Source organism: Sesamum indicum, linkage group LG3 (assembly GCF_000512975.1).
Source record: "Sesamum indicum cultivar Zhongzhi No. 13 linkage group LG3, S_indicum_v1.0, whole genome shotgun sequence".
NCBI classification, from domain to species: Eukaryota; Viridiplantae; Streptophyta; class Magnoliopsida; order Lamiales; family Pedaliaceae; genus Sesamum; species Sesamum indicum.
This window is the reverse complement of record NC_026147.1, coordinates 720,908-739,761: the sequence shown is the minus strand read 5'-3', so window position 1 is coordinate 739,761 and position 18,854 is coordinate 720,908. Positions and strand designations below refer to the sequence as shown.

Here is an 18,854-nt window from a genome sequence, read left to right as displayed (position 1 = left end):
GATTACCGCTATCGATTAATTCGACCTTATTACCCTTTTAAAAATAAAAAAAAAAATTGGAGAGGTGCAAATGCGTATCTGAGTGGAAAAACAGAGAAAGGGATCCCTTTACTTCAAATTTAAGTAATAATGATGTATGTGCATCCACACATTCTCCTCTGGCGTGGTGATGATTCACTTTCTCTTCCCTCTTCCCTCTCTCTCTCTCTCTCTTACTCGGCGGGGGATTGCAGCTCAAAGATGAAGGTGTAATAAGCACCCTTTTCAGGCTAATCTTGAATGAATCATGAATGATCTCGCAAGAGTACAAGGCCCTTTTGGTGTGGAATCATATCGTTTGCATGCTTGTATCCTGACTTTGAATGAGATCCTAATGTGGGTTTTTTTTGGTCTTTTTTGTAATAATTAGGTGAAGTTTAATTTGTTAGGAAATCCAGGGTGGACTGGGTGTTGAAAATGATGGTTTTCATGTGGTGGTGTGAGAAGTTCTTAGGTGAATTCGGAGGTTGAATTTTGGGGCATTCTTGAATTTTGGATTGGTTGTAATTTTCCATGTGTGTGTTCGTTAAGGCTGAAAAGTTGTTATGAATGGTAACAAGGATGAGGCGTTGAAATGTGTTAGTATTGCCAAAGATGCTATTGCAGCTGGTAATCAACAGAGAGCCCTTAAATTTCTCGGAATTGCAGCACGTCTTAATAAGAATTTGCCTTTGGACAATCTGTTTGCTGCATGCAAGAATCTCGATTCGTTTGATGCTTCTTCTGATGATGTGAAGAAGGTTTTTAAGGTGAAAGGTGATATGGGCTTAGTTAATGGTGATGGAGTTTTGAAGGGGGAGAAGAATTACACGGAGGAGCATGTGGACTTGGTTTGGCAGATTAAAAGTAAGAAGGATTATTATTTGATTCTTGGTTTGGAGAGGAGTTGTTCTGTGGAGGAGATTAGGAAGGCATATAGGAAGTTGTCGTTGAAAGTTCATCCTGATAAGAACAAGGCACCGGGCTCTGAGGAGGCATTTATGAAAGTTAGCAAGGCATTTAAGTGTTTGAGTGATGATGAGTCAAGGAGACAGTATGACGAGATGGGCTTTGTAGAATAGTTTGAGTATAATGAACGGCATAGTGGTAGTTGGAGTTGGAGAAGAACTGAGAGTGACTTCTCTAATGATGTATTTGATCCTGATGAGGTTTTCAGCGCATTCTTTGATCATTGTGATATGTTTGGGAATGTTCATTTTTACAGGCATAGAACAGCTAATGCTGGTGATGAGATGGGCTCGGTAGATGAGTTTGAGTACAATGAACAGCATAGTGGTAGACGGAGGTGGAGGAAAACTGAGAGCTCTGATGATGATTTTGAACCGGATGAGGTTTTCAGGGCATTTGTTGGTCATGGTGATATGTTTGGGAATGTTCATTCTTACAGGCATAGAACAGCTAATGCTGGTGATGGGATGGGCTTAGTAGATGAATTTGAGTATAATGAACAGAATAGTGGTACACAGACGTGGAGAAGAACTGGGAGCGACTTCTCTGATGGTGATTTTGATCCTGATGAGGTTTTCACAGCATTCATTGGTCATCGTGATATGTTCGGGAATGTTCATCTTTACAGGCATAGAACAACTAATGCTGGATATCATCAAACGGAAAGTTCTGGTGGTGCTGGGCCTAATCTCAGACTGCTTCTTCAGCTACTACCATTTTTGGTGATCATTCTGCTCATTTATTTGCCGTTTTCAGATCCCGAGTACTCATTGCAGAAGAACTACTCCTACCAGTTTAAGAGAATGACAGAGACAAACGGGGTGGAGTTTTTTGTTAAGTCGGCTGCATTTGACGAGAGTTATCCGGTCGGAAGCCCTCGCCGAAATGACATTGAACATAATGTGATAAAAGACTACAAAGATATGCTTGGACGTTATTGCCAAATTGAAATGCAGAGGCGTCACTTGAATATGCAAATTCCTACTCCTCATTGCGACAGACTTGAAAGACTGGTGGCTTGAAAGTTAAGGTGAGATCAAATATTTCCGATGTATGCACTTTTCATTCACCTATGCTGAGCTTTATGTTTCAATCGTATATTATAGTTTTTGCAAGAGCATTGTGTTTCTCTCGTTTCGTACATGTAATGCTCTGTTTGAGTTGGCAACTGAGAATTCCATAGCTCTGTTAACTTAAACCATTATAGATCCGAACCACTTGTATCCTGAGAAGCTTACTGGTCGAAAATCCCATTTGGCTGATTTTCTCTTCTCATTCACCATAAGTCTTATCTCCATTGGGTACTTTATGTTTCGTATAGACAAAGTCGTATTTCACATTCCCTTTTCTTAAGTAACCAGTCAAGAAAGGGAAGTTGAGTGTTTCCAGTTGAAGGTGTTTTGTGGATTGAACTAAATAAAACAGTTCATATGTCACACATTCAACACATTGTAGATTAATAAGTTCAGAGTTTATTGCCTGTCTTTGTTACTAATAAGTTTGTACATCTCTTTGACAGTTTATTTGTTTGATCTTACGTTGTTTTATCATCGCATATAGATCAACCATTTAGCTTGCGACATGATGTTCCTGAATTTCGTTTCTTACAAAAATACACATTTCACAATTTGCTGATTGTGTATTCTTGATTTTCAAACCTTGGCTTCTTGCATGTCCATACGTGTACAGTGTGTGTCGTTTGCTATAAATGGCAAAACTGTCCGTTATAACTGTGATTTTACTTCACTGTCGGAGCAGTTTGTAAGAGTGGATCAACCTCCCAGATGGGAAGTGGCTGGTCGAGAATTGTAGTCTTCAACCAAGCTTCTCCCTCCGATACCCTTCTTGCAATGGGATTTACAGCCGGCCATCCGGTACTTATTTTTCGTTCGTAGCATTTTGTATGGCAGTTATAACCTTATACGTTCATCGATCAAGATTCCTAAAATTATAAAAAAAAAAAAAAAGGATTAAGATTCCTAGATAGAAGCTAAATTGTTTGATCATAGATGAGAAGTGAAAGTTCTGAACTTATGAGACTTTATATATTGCTGCTCAAGTGATGTTCTTACATGCATTTGATTTTGTTATCTTCTTATCATTGAAAATGAACCTTCTGAATGTTTGCCCATGTTTCTGTACTTCCGGAAAATTCTATCCAGACTTGAACTAATTGTACATTAAATGTCGTGTAATTATTATGCGATTAGTGCACAGTTTAAGAAGAGTGAGACAAATTCTGTATTCCAAACCAATAAATTCATTTACTTATGTTCAATTTGAATTTTTTATTGCAAAATATTTTTCCACTTTGTATTTCATTTAGTATATACATATATATCATGTATATAAAATTTATCATTTACATTTGAAGACATGCTTTATAATATCATATTTATATGGATTAATTACACTTAGACATTCTATAAAAATGTAAAATTGCACTTTTCCTCAAAGAAGTTTCAATATTACACTTACACCTCTTCCGAAAATCGTTTACACCTGACCACCTTTCGTTAGGGTATGGATGAAATATGTTGACTTTAGCAAAATTATTATAGAAAATTTTAATTTTACTCCTCATTTAATATTTTTATATAATAATTTTATACTTATAAGGGAAAGAATATAATAATGTTAACATGATCCCATATATATATATATATTACATTTATCTTAAAGTATAAAAAATATATGTGAGAATGTTAAATGATGGACAAAATTGAATATTCATGTAATTTTTTTTTTTGATATGAGCATTCTTTCCACATGCCCTAACAGAAGGAGGTCGAGTGTGAACGAAAAATTTTCAGAGGGGTGTAAGTATAAATTCGAATACTCTTTTTGAGAAAAGTGTACTTTGTATTTTTAGAGGGGATTTTATGTATAATTAACCCTATTTATATTACATAAAAGGATAAAAAATATTTTGCCTTCTGAAAAATGGTAACATTTGTATTTGGCCATCTAATTTTTTTTTTCAATTTGCCATACCAACAACACTGAGTTCTGCAAGTTGCCATCTCAGAAGACTTCCCAAATGTGCAAGAATCTCCTTATTTCAAAAAGAAAAATACTCATGGATTAGTTAAATTTTATTGTCAATTTTTGTTTTTATAAGATCATGGTGTATTCCTAAAAAAAAATACACCAAATTTGAGATTTTCTGGTCGAAATTTCTATATGTATGTTGCATGTGATGTGGTAACTTATAAAATTTGTAAAGTTAGTATGATAAATTAAAATAAAAAAGAATTAGACGAAAAAATACAAAAAATGACTAGCAATCACTATTATAATACTTAATTATTTTATATAACATTAATATAAATATTAAAAATAAGTATGCCCCACATACAGTCATAAGAGGGGGGTTTGGGGATAATAAGGACAAAAAAGTCAATACAAGGGGTATTTTAATAATTTCAGTGCATGGTCGTAGTTCATACTACAAGAGCCCCACTTACTATTCACGTATGGTGCACTGCCATCCCGCACACGAATCCGGAAAGGGGTCAACGATCGGAAATCATCAGTCGACGGAGTCGTCGTCTCCGCCGAAGATCGCTCTGTTGTATAGAAGCAGCAGAACTAGCAGCAAGAACACCGCGACCGACCGGAGATCCGCTGACGCGGTGGATGGAGTTGGGTTCGCCCGAGGAGAATATCGCGGCGACGAAGGATCCGGCGTCGGAGGAGAGGAACTGGATGGTGAGGAGGAGGAGTATGGGGAGAAGGAGGAGGCTGAGGGGGCTGAGCAGTTCGGCTAGGATGGCGGCGTGGGGAGTTCCGGCGCGGCGGCGCTCTTCTATCATATTTTTATGGTGGTTATTTGTGTGTGAGAGAGTGTGTGTGTTTTCTCTTTGGATATGGTAAAAATTAGAGTGGATTGGGTCTTCTAAATATCGTTTTAAGTTGCATAAGTTGATAGGAAAATACTTAATAATAATTGGTACTTAGAAATGAAATTAAATAAAAATAAAATAGATTTAGAAATGAGAAAAATAAAGAAAATTAATAGCATGTTAATAGTATTTTTATGACTGATATACACAATAAAATAAATTATAAATTAATAAAATTTTTATTTTTTAGTTCTTAGTTGGTTCCATTAATACAATTGAAAATTAAAAATAATAATTAATAATAAAATAAAATTATTTTTATGAAAAATTGGCTCTTTTGTATTTTTTTTAGAAAAGTATTTATTCATATTTTCTTGTGTGTGCTGAATTTAATTATACAATAATAATATTTTTAAAGTTACTTATAGAAGGTTATAAGTAATTTATAAAATATCATATATTATTGAAAAATATATGTATAAATTATTTATTTATGTAATAAATAATTTTATTGACTCGTTAGATGTGTATATAATATTTTTCTGCCAAGATATAAAAAATAATTCGAACAATAAAATAGACTAATATATTTAATCAATGCAACTACCATTATTTATTGAGTTCTTAGTGAAAGAAAATTTTTGAATTAATAAAATAATTAAATATCAAAGTAATATCACTTTTTTCTTATCATGCATATATAATTATTTCTTAATACTAGATACAAAAAATACTCAAAATTAATAATTATTAAAACTGAATATTAAATTAATAAAAGAAAAAAAGAAAAAACTTCCATTCATCATGGTTGGGGGAGGGGGGGAATGACTGATCTTTTATCTAAGGAAATAAGAATTTTCATGAGAATTAGAATTTATAAACTTAGATCATACCAATCAAGATGTAGGAATAGACTTGAAAATGCTCATCCATTTCACTTTATTTCTATGTACCAATTACACCCTTATAGTTTTTTATTTAAATCAATTCATTTAAATGGTTTATAGAGCAAAGTTTATAAATAAAAAAATAAATATTTTAGATTATTGTCAATAATAAATTGATAGATGTTTGTTTCAAGAGTAAATTACAATGACATTGAGGTTTGACATAATTATAAATTATAATATTATTTATTTTTTTAATTTTTTTAATTTTTTCATATACTAAATCAACACTAATGTTTCAAATTCATAAAATTGGGAAAAAAAAAAAAAAAGACCTCTCACCTCAGGTTCAAAGAAACAACCTAATACCCTTTTAATAATTAGTCGTCCTGTCGCATCGTTTCTGTGCATATTATAAATAATTTTCTATGTTTAGAATATATTATAAATAAAAATAAAATTAATTAATTAATAAAATTATATTATAATAGAAAATTAATTTAAAGTATTATCCATACAATAAAAAAAATTGGTGTAGTATGGTTAAAATGACGTAAGGTAACTTTTGTAAAAAAATAAATAAAGTAACTACAATTAATTTCTATATTATTTAATTAAGGGTGTAATTGTCATATTTAAAAATGGGTATAACCGTATTATTTGTGAGTATAGAAAGTCTTTTTTTGTTTATATATATGTATATTATAGATTTAAAAAATTGATATTTTCAATCCGCAATAATACATATTATTTAATTTCTCTTTCCATCTTTCTAATTTGTTTGCATTCTCTCCAAGTCTAGTAAAATTACATTTTAATGAATTATTTTCTAAAGTGAAACTGATACACTGTTATTCTTTAATAAAGTAATTATAATAATTAATATTAAATATACATATAACAATAATTAATAATTATATGCTAATTGAATCAGTACTTCTTATTAAAATAGAACGACATTTATTATTACAATAAAATAACATTTCACACATTATTTAAATGTACGATCGAACCTTAATTTTGAGTTAGGCCTAATTGATTGACACATTGTAATGAATTATATACTTTTATTTGTTTTTCCTGACTCCAACTTCAAACCAATTATTTTGATAAATATATTTATATAATTTTAAATATTATTTCACATGCATTGAATCTGGAGAATGGGTTGTGGAACACAAACTTCGTACTGTTGGTAATAATCCTCTTTTTTTTTTTGTCCATGTTTAGGATTGATGATAAATTTTGTTTTCAAGAATTTAAGACTGAATTTTCACAGGGAGTTTTGATTTTTTGTTTTTAAAGGGGCTTTGTGGGCAAGTGGAATTGTGGGCTCTATGGCGTATAATTGGTCTCAACCCAATATGAAAACCAGCGTCAAGATCATTCATGCAAGGTATATTTGTATGATCTATAATTCATTTGATCTCTCTCTCTCTATCTCTTTTCCTTCAAATTTTTTGCGGATGAGAAAATATTGCGAAGGAAGGGGATTTGCTTTTGATCATTTGTTGTTCTTACTGTTTAAATGCTGGTAGCCCCGCTTGATGCATATGCAGTATAGGAGTTTGAGTAATTGTGTGAATGAAATATGCCAATTTTTGACAAGAATCTAGAGATAAAAATTAGTGGTTTTGCCATTATTTTCTGATTTGGCATATGTTGTGAGGAGAAACTGTATTTGCTGCTTATTTGCGAGTTTTGATTAGGAAAAAGAGTTCATGAGTTTTGGAGAGTTCTTGTCTTTTGGCGATTGAGTCTACCTCGGACTGGCCGACCGGTTTTTTCCACGCCTGAAACTATTCAAGTAAGTTCATTACCTATTATGTGGTTGTTACGAGTTCAACAACAGTGACTGAGCATATGGCAAGTCGTAACACACTATGTGATTGGTTTTGCTTGGCTAAACATGGTTTGAGGAAGAATTTTCCCTGAAAATTGAAACTAAACGCGAAATAGTCTATCAATGAAATTTTGTCATCGGGGTTGTGCCAAGAAAAATTAACAATGTACCATCAGATGTTAGCTGAAGCTGATCCTCGCAACTTGCTTTGTGAATTCAAGAATTTCAGTTGGGAATATAGACAGATATATTCATGGTATATGTGTTGATGTAGGTAGCAAGACCGGTAAACAGCAATCCCATCGAGCATCTGGTGTCTTCATTAAGTAGTTGACTTGTAGTTCTTCGTTTGAGCTTAGTCTAATTCAATCATGTTTTTCCCATTCTATTTGGTTTGCTAGTTACTCCAAGCGACTGAAGAAAAAGCAAGTCTTTTCGTGTACCTTACAGAGCGATGAGTTCTTGAAAGGACAATTCGCTGGGGCCGTGTTTGCTTGGATATAATATTGTATCTGGCCTAATCAAATGTTCTTGGCATTGTGAAATCCTTTATGAATCTGCTGGATGAAGAATCTGACTCCAGAGTTGTGATATAATAATCAAGACTGTTTGAGTCTTTTCTCATATTTTGGTGAGAAGAACCTTTTGTCCCTCAAATCTAAATGATATGAAAATACTGAAACAATAAATATATCGTGATCTTCAAAATCATCTTGCTAAACGTAATTGGCCATGGCCGACCTATATATGTTACCGTTTCACAAAACGTGAATGCAAAATTTGATAAAAACTAGGTTGCCGTGTCTCGTCATGTGTGGTTGTCTATCCATGTTAAATTCTTACAGCAGTATATATTGCTTGCAAATCAGGTTGCATGCACAAGCACTTACTCTTGCTGCGCTAGCTGGGGCTGCCATAGTCGAGTATTATGACCACAAGACGGGAGCGAAAGCTGAACGAGTAGCAAAGTTTCTGGACCTGAATGAACACCGACAGAGGGAATAAACGTCATCTTTCGAGCTTTAAGCTTCACAAATTGTCCTACAGAAGAATTGAACATTATTTTTTTTGTTTTGGGACGAAACGAACGAAGTCGCTCATTTTTAAGGTTTTCAAAATCATTGCTGTTACTGGTTTGGTGTACAAGTAGAGACAGGTGTAGATGGGAGCATTCTGCTGAGCTCCAACATGCATGAGTTTTTGTTGGAAGATTTTACTAAATTTTTATGCTTGAGTTAATTCTTGAAATAATGTTTGATTTTGATGTGTTGGTTTATTAATGTGTTGCGCTGAATGCTGTATAGTTGGATATTAGCAAATTGAGAAGGGATGACAGGTATTGGCAGATCTTGTTTTCTCTATTTCTGTGTCAAGTGAAAAATTGAATTTCTTGAGAAATATATTTTATGCATTTCATTTCTTTGATCTATACATGGAAATCATATGCAATTATTAGGGAAAATTACACTTTAGTCCCATATTACAGGGGTCGACATTTTCAGTCCCCTGCTTTACAGGATTAAAAAAAAAACATCCTAGAATTAGAAAAATTGAACACGCTATCTTTACCGTAAAAAAACTAATGCGTGTTGATGCGGGATTAATGAGAAATGCTATGGAAATACCAAAAAAGCCCTTCATTAATGGCATTTCTGCCATTTAAGCAAGGATCCGCGTCTTTTCTACCGGCCGGGTCGAACGTGACCCGACCTGGATCCATTTGCCTTCAAAGATCCGGACAATCATAGCCGTCTGATCATAGACGCGGGTCAGTAGGATGAGACCACGTGGCTGGTCAATGCTATCTTACTGAGCCCTATATATAGACCCGAGACGCCGACATTAAATGTACCTTTTACGCATTTAGTGAGATCGAACTTTGAGATAGAACACTTTTCTCTTGATCAACCTAACTTGAGCGTCGGAGGTCATTGTCGGGGATGTGCCCGACGAGCTCACGGTTCTTGTTTCATTCTCAGGGAACCCAAAATCTGGTTTTGGACGAATCAACATTCTTAGTAGAGATCGAATCTCGAGATCGCATAATTCGATCCGGACCACGTGTGCATGCGCATTAGTCAAAAGTGGCATTGCTTATTAGTCAAAATTATGGGACTAAATGTGTTTATTTATTTATTCTTTTTCCAATTTTAGGACGTTCCATTTTATTACCACCTAAATACATGTCTCTTAAACTACTCGGATTCCCAAAATACGTATCCCACCTTCAAAATTGTTAAACCCTGGGGTAAAGTACTCTGGACAACCCTGTTTCATGGGCCGTTCAGAATTGCTCGAACTGGCTTCATCTTGTGGTTGGCAATTCTGAGAAAGTTTACATGAATGTGTTCTCTGCTCTAGGAGTTCTTTAGAGAGCCACAACCATTTCTTCTTCACATGTATTTATGCTAAGACCTGCTTAAAAGTTGTGGGAAAAAGAAGTTCAATTCAAATGGACAGGAGATACTCGGCAGATGGGAATACTGCAAGAATGGCAAGAGGAGCCGTTGAACAGGAGATACTCGGCAGATGGGAACTGCAAGAACGGAAAGAGGGGCCGAACAATTGATATTAGGCAGTAAGGTACTCCAGGTACATATCACCAATTGTGTGCCGTTGAGAGGTCAGTATAATTGAGATCAACATATTCAAATGAACAAAGACTAGAAAGCAAAAATGGAGGTTTTGGGTATAGCAATTGTAATCACGGTGAAGTCCAAGATACAACAACTTGGATAGGTTGAATAGCAAGTTTCAGATAGCGTAGTTTGCTCAGTGAACCTATCAACATACTCGAAGCCGTTGTAGCTGAGGTCTAGATATTGCAACTGCAGCAGTTGAAGTAATGAACAGTTGTGGAAAAGGCATTATGAATGAATATCCCGTTATTCCTCCTCACATCTCTCTGTCTCTTCTCTAATCCCATCTCCTTCTCCTTCGTTGTTATTCCTTGCAAAGTTTAATTATCTCAATTCATTACAAGTACATAATAAAGGCATATGATACGTTCGATTTCTTGATTTTTTTTATATTCGATTGGATCGACAGACCTAAGTATAATCGAATGGTTACAAATAAGCCACATGGCAATATCATCCCATTAATGACATTCCCCTAACTTTCACTACAACAGATAAAAACTGGAAAAAATAGCAAGTACAAAGATTGATATTTATATACATAACAATATTGTGGAGGGAGGGGTGAGAAATGGTTGAGAGAGAGCATGTGCAGTGCAGAATTTATGATTCAAAGGGGTGAAGACAAGCAGTACTGATGAAATAAAATAGTATGTAAATGCTATGCTCCCCCTAAACTTGAACCAAATTATTACTCTACACAGTACTATCTATCTTTCTATCTATCCACAATTATTCAATTTATCACCAAAATTCTTCAATCCCATCACCATCCCCATCTGCCCATCCCCTTTACACAGAATGGCAGATAAATTTGTACTCAATTTTTTTTTTTTAAAAAATATGAGGAATTATTAAATTAAAATATTATAAAGTAAATTACAGTCACATCTCATAATATTTAGCATAATTATATATATTTTTTTATTTGAGAAATTACAAATATCTCTTAATTTTAACGTCTGTCAAACAACGAATCCAATCCGTTAGGTTTGCATCTAATTTTTGTGGTAGATTTATCAAAATGCCCTTTTAGATTATGAATTATAATTTCTATTATATTTTTTAAAATATTTTTATAGGATAATATTCCCATATTCTCTATGGATAATTTATTTCACCCACCCTCAAATATTTTTCCAATTTTTCAATTATTTTTTATTTTTTTAAAAATTTTCAACAAGGGTAAAATAGTAATATCTACCTAGTTGCTAAGGGGCTACATAATTAATCTATTTGAAGGGGGTATTTTTTATTTTTCAAACAAAGAGAAAATATAATTATATCAAATTTTAAGAAAGGTAGTTGTAATTTATTCAATATATGTATATGTATGTATAGGGTGACTAACAATTTATCCCCCTGTGATATTGAAAATTATCACATTACCCCCCTATAAAAAAAATATAGCAATTTACCCCCCTTTACTTTATGAAATGAAGCAGTTTACCTCCTTATATAGGGAGGTAAATTGCTTCATTTTAAAAATCATAGGGGGGTAAATGTTGTATTTTAAAAAATACAGTGAGATAAATTGCTATTTATTTTTTCATAAATAGGTCATTTGCTCATTTGTAATATCACAAGAGAATTGCTTGCATTTTTTCTTATATGTACATATATATGTCCAAGTTATGCGTTTCTATGTTCTATGATTAATATTATTTTGTTCTGTTTGGAACGTTCGGGAAGATTATTTTTTAAAATAAAAAGATTTTAGTAGAAATACAATTTCAAGAACTTAATTTAAGAATAATAAAGTAGATTAATACTAATATATAAATTATACTATAAGTATATTATCATATACAAAGCAAAATACAACAAGAATAATAATAATAATTCGTGTGTATTTAATTCTCTTTAATTCCAATCTAAATTTCACATGAAATTAAATTATCATACAAGAATGGGATGAAAGAATATCTCTAGATAAGAATAGATAGATGGGATTTGAATATCTCAACCCACCACATGTTGTGTGATGTATGGAGGTATTCATTTGTTTTGTAGGATGTCTTAATTTCATCTTGCATTTATTGTTAGGATAAATACATCAATATTTCCTAAAATTAAATTTAATTACATCACTTCATTCTTGAAAAAATTATAATTATAATCTATATAAAAAATGGGTAAAAATTTATATCGATATCTCCTAAAATTGCTTATCGAAACATCCTTTTAATAAATGTATTTAAAATTTTATAAAAAATGTGAATCATTTATATAATTAAACTTAACTTAAGGGGTGTCGATATAATTATCCTTATCGTAAAGACGAGGGTTGCACTTATTTGGACTTTGAGAGTTTGAGTTGAAAAGGTTTTGAAGAATTTTAATTTGGTCCTTTGGGTTTATTTTCAATAATATGAAAACAATATGTAAATAATTTGATTATTATTTTAAAATTTAGAGTTAAATATAATTACCATCTTTGCAGCATTCACTCCATATCAATTACTCTCTAAACTATTAAAACTTTAAAAAACCCCTCTGACCCTTTTAAATTTGAAAAGTTCATTTTTCTTTTATAAAAATTGCTTTGTGAAAAAAAAATAAAAATAAAACGTCAAAATCACCATTTGTCTAATTCTAGTTTTATTTATTCATTGAGCTCTTTTTATTTGTATTTAGAGTACTTGTGGCTCAATTTATTTTACTTTTACTTATTTATCAAACTAAGTAAAAAATAAATTTATACATACATAAAATTACCACATTATATAATTATCATATTTATAAATATATATATTAATTTTATATTTTTTTTTAGTTCATCAGCCTTTTAATTTTATTAATTGTATATTTGTTTAAATAAATATATGAATATATATGCATGTATAAATTTATTTTTAATTTGATTTTAGAAGCAAGTGAAACTAAAATAAAATGAGCTCCAAGTATTTTAGGTTTATGAAAATAAAAGGAGCTTGATGAATAAGTTTATACATGTATACCAATTAATTTTCATAATCTTAAAATACTTGAATCTTATCTTTTTTTTTTTTTAGTTTCACTTGCTTGTAAAATCAAATTAAAAATAAATATATACATGCATATATATTTATATATTTACTTAAATAAATATACAATTAATAAAACCAAAAGGGTTGATGAACTAATAAAAAATATATTGAATTAATATATATTTATGATATATATATTTATATATATATGACAATTATATAAATTTGATAATTTTATGCATGTATAAATCTTTTTTTAACTTGGTTGACAAAGAAGTAAAACTAAAATACAATGAGCCCAAGTATTTTAGAGTTACAAAATAAACGGAGCTCGATTAACAAGTGAACTAAAATTAGACGAAGGGTGATTTTGACATTCTAAAATTCTCTCTAGTTCTTTCTTTTTTTAAACAAAGCAATTTTTGTAAGGGTAAAATAGACTTTCAAACTTAGAAAGTAAAAAGTCAGGGGGATTTTGAAATTTTTAATACTTTAGGGAGGTAATTGATGTGGGGTAGATACTTTAGAGGTGGTAATTGTATTTAATCTTAAAATTTAAAGGATTTTTTTTTTTTTTTTGCTGAAAAAAATAAAGAAAGCTTGGAGTTTATATCCTCTTCAAAAGGAAAACTCAGTTAAGTGTCAAATTTACTGATTTCCCCCCAAAAAGTTTGAATTATTTACAAAAAGTACCATTTAACTTTTGAAATTACAAATATCTTCTATAATTAAGAGATGTAGGAAAAAAAGAATGTAGGGGACTTAGAAATTCATTTTAGTCTTCTTAAATCAAATTAAAAGAAAAGATAAAAATTAAAAATATATATAAGTAGACATTTTAACCCACTTCAGTATAAAATTTACTGATCTCTTGAAGTTGGAGCTATTTGGAAAAAGAACCTTGGAATTTCATAAATCACCCATCCACCCCCATAAGAGCTAATATTTCTACCTGGACCAAAATATTACATACACAAATTTATTTTCACGGGTAAATTTAAAGGGATCTCATGAAATTTGTCATAGTTATAAATACTTTCTTGTTGTTTGAAAGATTAAAATTCTCCCTTGGAATTAATGACCGTTTAACAAATACCTCATATAATGGATTGGCACGATGGAATATTTGTTAGAAGATAATATCACGGGGCTGTTTGTAATTTTTCAAACAACGATGGCATAATTATAATTATAAAAAATTTTATGAGAGCCCGTATTAATTTACCTTGTTTTCACCCTTCTCCTCTCTTCAAAATCCAAAAGAAGAAACTTTCCCAATAATTTCAGGCCCCCCCCAAAACTTGAAATATCTTGCAAAAGTGCCCCACTCAGATGAATCATCATATCTAAGCTTTTAAAGGCTTGTGGGGTTGAACATGTCCTTCTCAATCTGTTGTGTAATTATCATCTGCTCCACTACTTTTGTTGCTTCCCAAGACAGTCTTTTCCCAACATGTCTTTCTGCATTTTCTGTCCTATTCTTCCCTCATAAGTCTCCATCTCAATCTCTGGTTTTCTGCCACAAAAATGGTTCTTATTTGTCATCATGGGTGCTTTTTGTAATTTATCAATTATTAGAGGTTGATTATGCAAATTTTTGTGGCTTATGGACAAAAGGGGATGTTCATCTGCTCCTATTAATGAATAATGGCATTATTCATTCTTTGAATTATTATCTTTTTCAAAATTGTTGTAATTAGATAGCATGTGATGCACTCTTAATTGTATAGTGTAAGGACAGAAAAGAAGAGGGATCCAAAGAACAAGTGTACCTTAGATTTCAAACTAGCCTTAATTGCATTGATGAAAATTGTTTAAATTACATCAATACCCCTTAAAATTAGTTTAATTACACAAACACTTCCAATCCTTCTTACAATTATTGCTGCATTACTTGAGTGAGTGTCGGTATAATTTAATTTGGAGGTGTAAGTGAAATTCTACTCTTGAGGGAGTCGACAGAAATTACATTACAATCTTTAGTTGCAAAAGAGCAGAAGATGTTTGTGTAATTAAACATAATTTTAGGGGTGTTGATGTAAACTTTTGTCATTGAGGAAGTGTCAATGTAAATTACAATTGCAACCCCTATTATGACAATCACCAAATAAATATGAATTTAAAGAAACTTTTCTATTAAGATACATTTTCCTCAAACAAGATTATCCATCCAATGAAAACTTTAGATTTTCTTTTTGTTATTACTGTAGTCGGGGTGGAATAGAAAAACTTGAGTTTGAACCTAAGACCTCTGGGAGGAGTGATGCCAACTCAACTCAATGCTGGCGACAATATTAGATTTTAAAGATAATGTGTTTGCAAGAATAAACACACACATGCATATGGGAAAAATTGCAAAACTAATCCCATAATTTAGGAATATTTCATACTTGACTTCATACTTTACAGGTTTTTAAAATTAATCTCATGTTTTATTAAAAATTATAAAAGTGTCTAAAAACTGCAAAAACCACCCCCCTCCCCACATTGCCATAAATAAATAAATAAATAAATAAAATAAAATAAAAACCCACACGTTGTAGAAAAAGGTCATTTTTTGCAACATTGTTGGACTCCTTTTTCAACTTTTATTGAACTATGGGATTAATTTTAAAATCTCATGAAATGTGGGGTCAAGTATAAATTATCCTAAACTATAGTACTAATTTTGGAATTTTATTCATACATATACAGACACACACACAGACATTGTGTCTGAGTTCCACAACTAAGCTTAGGCAAAAGCTAGATAAGCTTAGATCCCCACTTGACTCTAAATTAAGTCTTTTCAAATGTGTCCTTATCCATCAAACATGTCCAACTTTTTTGACTTATAACATTTGATTCTCCTCTCCCCTCTTTCTTTCACAATCATTACACAAAGGCAAAATGGGGTCCTTCCACATCCTCACAGTTTACACTCTTACAACTTTATTTTAATGTTAGGACAACCAAAAGTGCAGCACATAAACAACAATACTCCTGCATGGAGACATCAAACATGGCATCTAAAACACCAAATCCTACAATCTTTTTTGCATGAAAATATGTTGCCAACTTGGACTTAAAAGTGAAACAATCAACTCCCCGACCAATCACAAGTATCCATTTTGCCATCAAGGAAAATTCCACACAAAGGCTAATGCGATGGCAATCATATTTTACGTTACAAATTCCTCCAAAAGTCAAATAGTCAAAAGAATATATAATGTAAATCATAATAAAGGGGTACTAGTGTCAATCTCTTTTGAAAAAATTACACCTACGCTCGCAAAAAATATCAAAATATCATTATCATTACACAAATTATCCCTGCTGATTTTTGGAGGCTAGACGTACTTTTTGTAATTACACGAAAGATAAAGGTAATTTATGTAAATAGATTATAAATCAAAGAGCGTAAACATAATTATCCCAAAAACATAACAAAGAAATGTTAGTGTAAGTTTCCAAAATCAGGAGGTTTGCAATGGATCAGACGGACTGCTATCTCCATATGCTTTCTCTTACCAATTTTATACTAGTAAAGAATGGAGGAATAGGACAAATAATCATGCAAAAGTTCTATATTGAACCATTTATTCCCCAACCTTTTCATCAATCTCATAGCTACACAACATCCAAGTACAAATATGAACCCAATATACTCCACACAGCTCATAGAAACTCAAACTCTCAGAATTTGAACTACAATCAAACACGATTAACAACATGAACATCATCAAGTGGTAGGTAAATTCAGATGCAACCAAACATGGATGAACAGAGTAATTAACCACAGTGAAAAACATCAACCAAGAATGTAAGAAAGTTGTGTAGTATCTGCTGAATTTTACTCATTAATCTAAGCCCTTTTGTTTTCTTCCCTCCTTTTCAGCTACTCACAGCCAGCAAAGAAGGAATTGCAGCCAAATTTGGAGTTGTGTTTTTATTTGTAGAAACATCCCTTTTCCCAGTTGAATTCTTACCAAAAGCCCTCATAGGACTTGCAAATGCCCATCCCCAGCTTCTACTCCTCCCGTGAGAGAGACTGCCGACAGATGAATGATTGGTGGGCTTCCCATTAGCATTGTTGTTGTCCTCAGCTGAAGATGCAACCAAGTATGAGGAAGATGATGAGGAGGATGAGGATGAAGCTATCATGAATCCACTGAAAATCCCACCACATCTAACTCTCTCCTTGATGCAATCTTGGCCATTAATTCCACTATTTCTGTGAACTTGTTGTACTTTAGGCTTACCTTCCCTCTGTGACTCCACTCTTCTGAGTGTACAATCACCAAAGCCAGTTGAAATCCTCTCGAAGAAGTCACCTGAAAAGCTCCTGCTCCCACAACCAACAGATCTGGATCTTGAAACTTTTCTGTCAAATGAGGCCTCATCAGGGCTCCCATTTTCATCCACCACCACAAACTCCTCTCTTTTCTTCTCCCTTGATCTAATTGGACCACCAACACCACTCACAGATGATGATCCCACAGTGCTAGGTGTGGATGATGTAAAGTTCAAATCTTTAAGGCTTTTACCACTTTTCTTGGTAGTAGAATGCTTTGACAAGTAAAGAAATGACCAGAACCCTCTTCTGTGGGGGCTGTAGTCCTCAACATAGTCTCCATTCATGAAATGAACACCTTTTCTTGGAGTTGTTGTAGACTTACTTCTCTTGAAAACAATGCTGCTGGAGTCTGAACTCCCCACCACTACTCCATCCTTCTTTTTCTTCTTCCTATGGGTCAACACAAACGGCAATCTTGCTCTCCTTGTGCAGTAATAGTTACAATCGTTGCCTCCAGTCTGAGAGTTGACAGATGAAGAAGCAAGGTGGCGGACTTGAAGAGTGGAGCCGGTGGAGCCGCCGCCTCCGGTGGCGGAGGCGCTGGTGCTACCACCAAAGTCAGATCTAAAAGAAGGAGAAGAAGATGAAGATGAGGAGGGGAAAACAGCTACAGGGAACGAAGAAGAAACAAGCTTTCCAAGCTTTTCTTGAAGGCAAAACGCACAGATCCCTCCTGGGGTGCTGTTCTTGTATGGATGATTTGTACATTGCATGTTGCCTTCCCCCATATCTTCATGCACCACTTCCATCACCATTTTTCTCAGCAAAAATCTTGGAACCCCACAGGCTAGATTTCACTTCAGGCCAAGATTTCCCAAGCCCAGATGAGAAAAATCAATACTGTTATCTGGGACAATGATTTTCTTCACCCTTTTTGGCATAAAAATCTTGAAAACTACAGCTGCCCCCGTGCAAGAAAATGGCTCAACAAACAGAAACACACAATCAATAAAAGGGGTAGAACAGAGAGAGCGGTCAAAGGTGTTATTACGAGCAAAAATATGGAAGAGAAGAAGAGTGGAGAATGGCGAATGGGGCAGGAGAGGAGAGAGTTCCCAGGAGCACGTGGAAACCAGACTAGTTTATGTAAATAAGAACTGACAAACGAATAAGACAAGCAAAACCCTAATGGCTTTTTTTAGTGGTAGGACTACGGGACGTGGTTGGTATCATGAAAATGAGCGGATAGGAATTGGAATGAATTCCTGTGATAAGATTTTACAGAGGGGACTTTTACCAAACACTTAGCCCTCGTGCTTATGAAATTCTTTTCCCCATTTTGATTTTACAATCTTTTGCCCCAAACACTAATGCTTTAATCAGGATAACATTATCTTGATTAACAAGA

The 18,854-nt window shown here is 33.0% G+C and overlaps 3 protein-coding genes across 3 annotated transcripts; 2 read left to right on the top strand and 1 right to left on the bottom strand.

Moving 5' to 3' along the window:
• On the top strand, positions 33–3,233 carry LOC105156887 (chaperone protein dnaJ 49-like). The gene is made up of 3 exons (XM_011073138.2): positions 33–1,081; positions 1,454–2,017; positions 2,746–3,233. The coding sequence occupies exons 1-2, from the start codon at positions 585–587 to the stop codon at positions 2,007–2,009; spliced, it is 1,053 nt and encodes a 350-aa protein (XP_011071440.1). The 5' UTR covers positions 33–584; the 3' UTR covers positions 2,010–2,017; positions 2,746–3,233.
• LOC105157057 lies at positions 6,869–8,810 on the top strand (the record flags this gene model as incomplete). Its single annotated transcript, XM_011073354.2, has 3 exons — positions 6,869–6,914; positions 7,025–7,115; positions 8,432–8,810. Coding segments are annotated over 3 exons (273 nt in total), but the record flags the coding sequence as incomplete, so codon positions are not given.
• LOC105156886 lies at positions 16,725–18,719 on the bottom strand. Its single transcript, XM_011073136.2, has one exon. The coding sequence runs from the start codon at positions 18,259–18,261 to the stop codon at positions 17,044–17,046; it is 1,218 nt and encodes a 405-aa protein (XP_011071438.1). The 5' UTR covers positions 18,262–18,719; the 3' UTR covers positions 16,725–17,043.

Excerpts from the sequence above, each read along its gene's own strand:
- LOC105156887 (XM_011073138.2), top strand. The coding sequence starts at position 585 with ATGAATGGTAACAAGGATGAGGCGTTGAAATGTGTTAGTATTGCCAAA. Across the intron at positions 1,082-1,453 it reads TCAAGGAGACAGTATGACGA|GATGGGCTTAGTAGATGAAT; the intron begins GATGGGCTTTGT and ends TGCTGGTGATGG.
- LOC105156886 (XM_011073136.2), bottom strand. The coding sequence starts at position 18,261 with ATGGTGATGGAAGTGGTGCATGAAGATATGGGGGAAGGCAACATGCAA.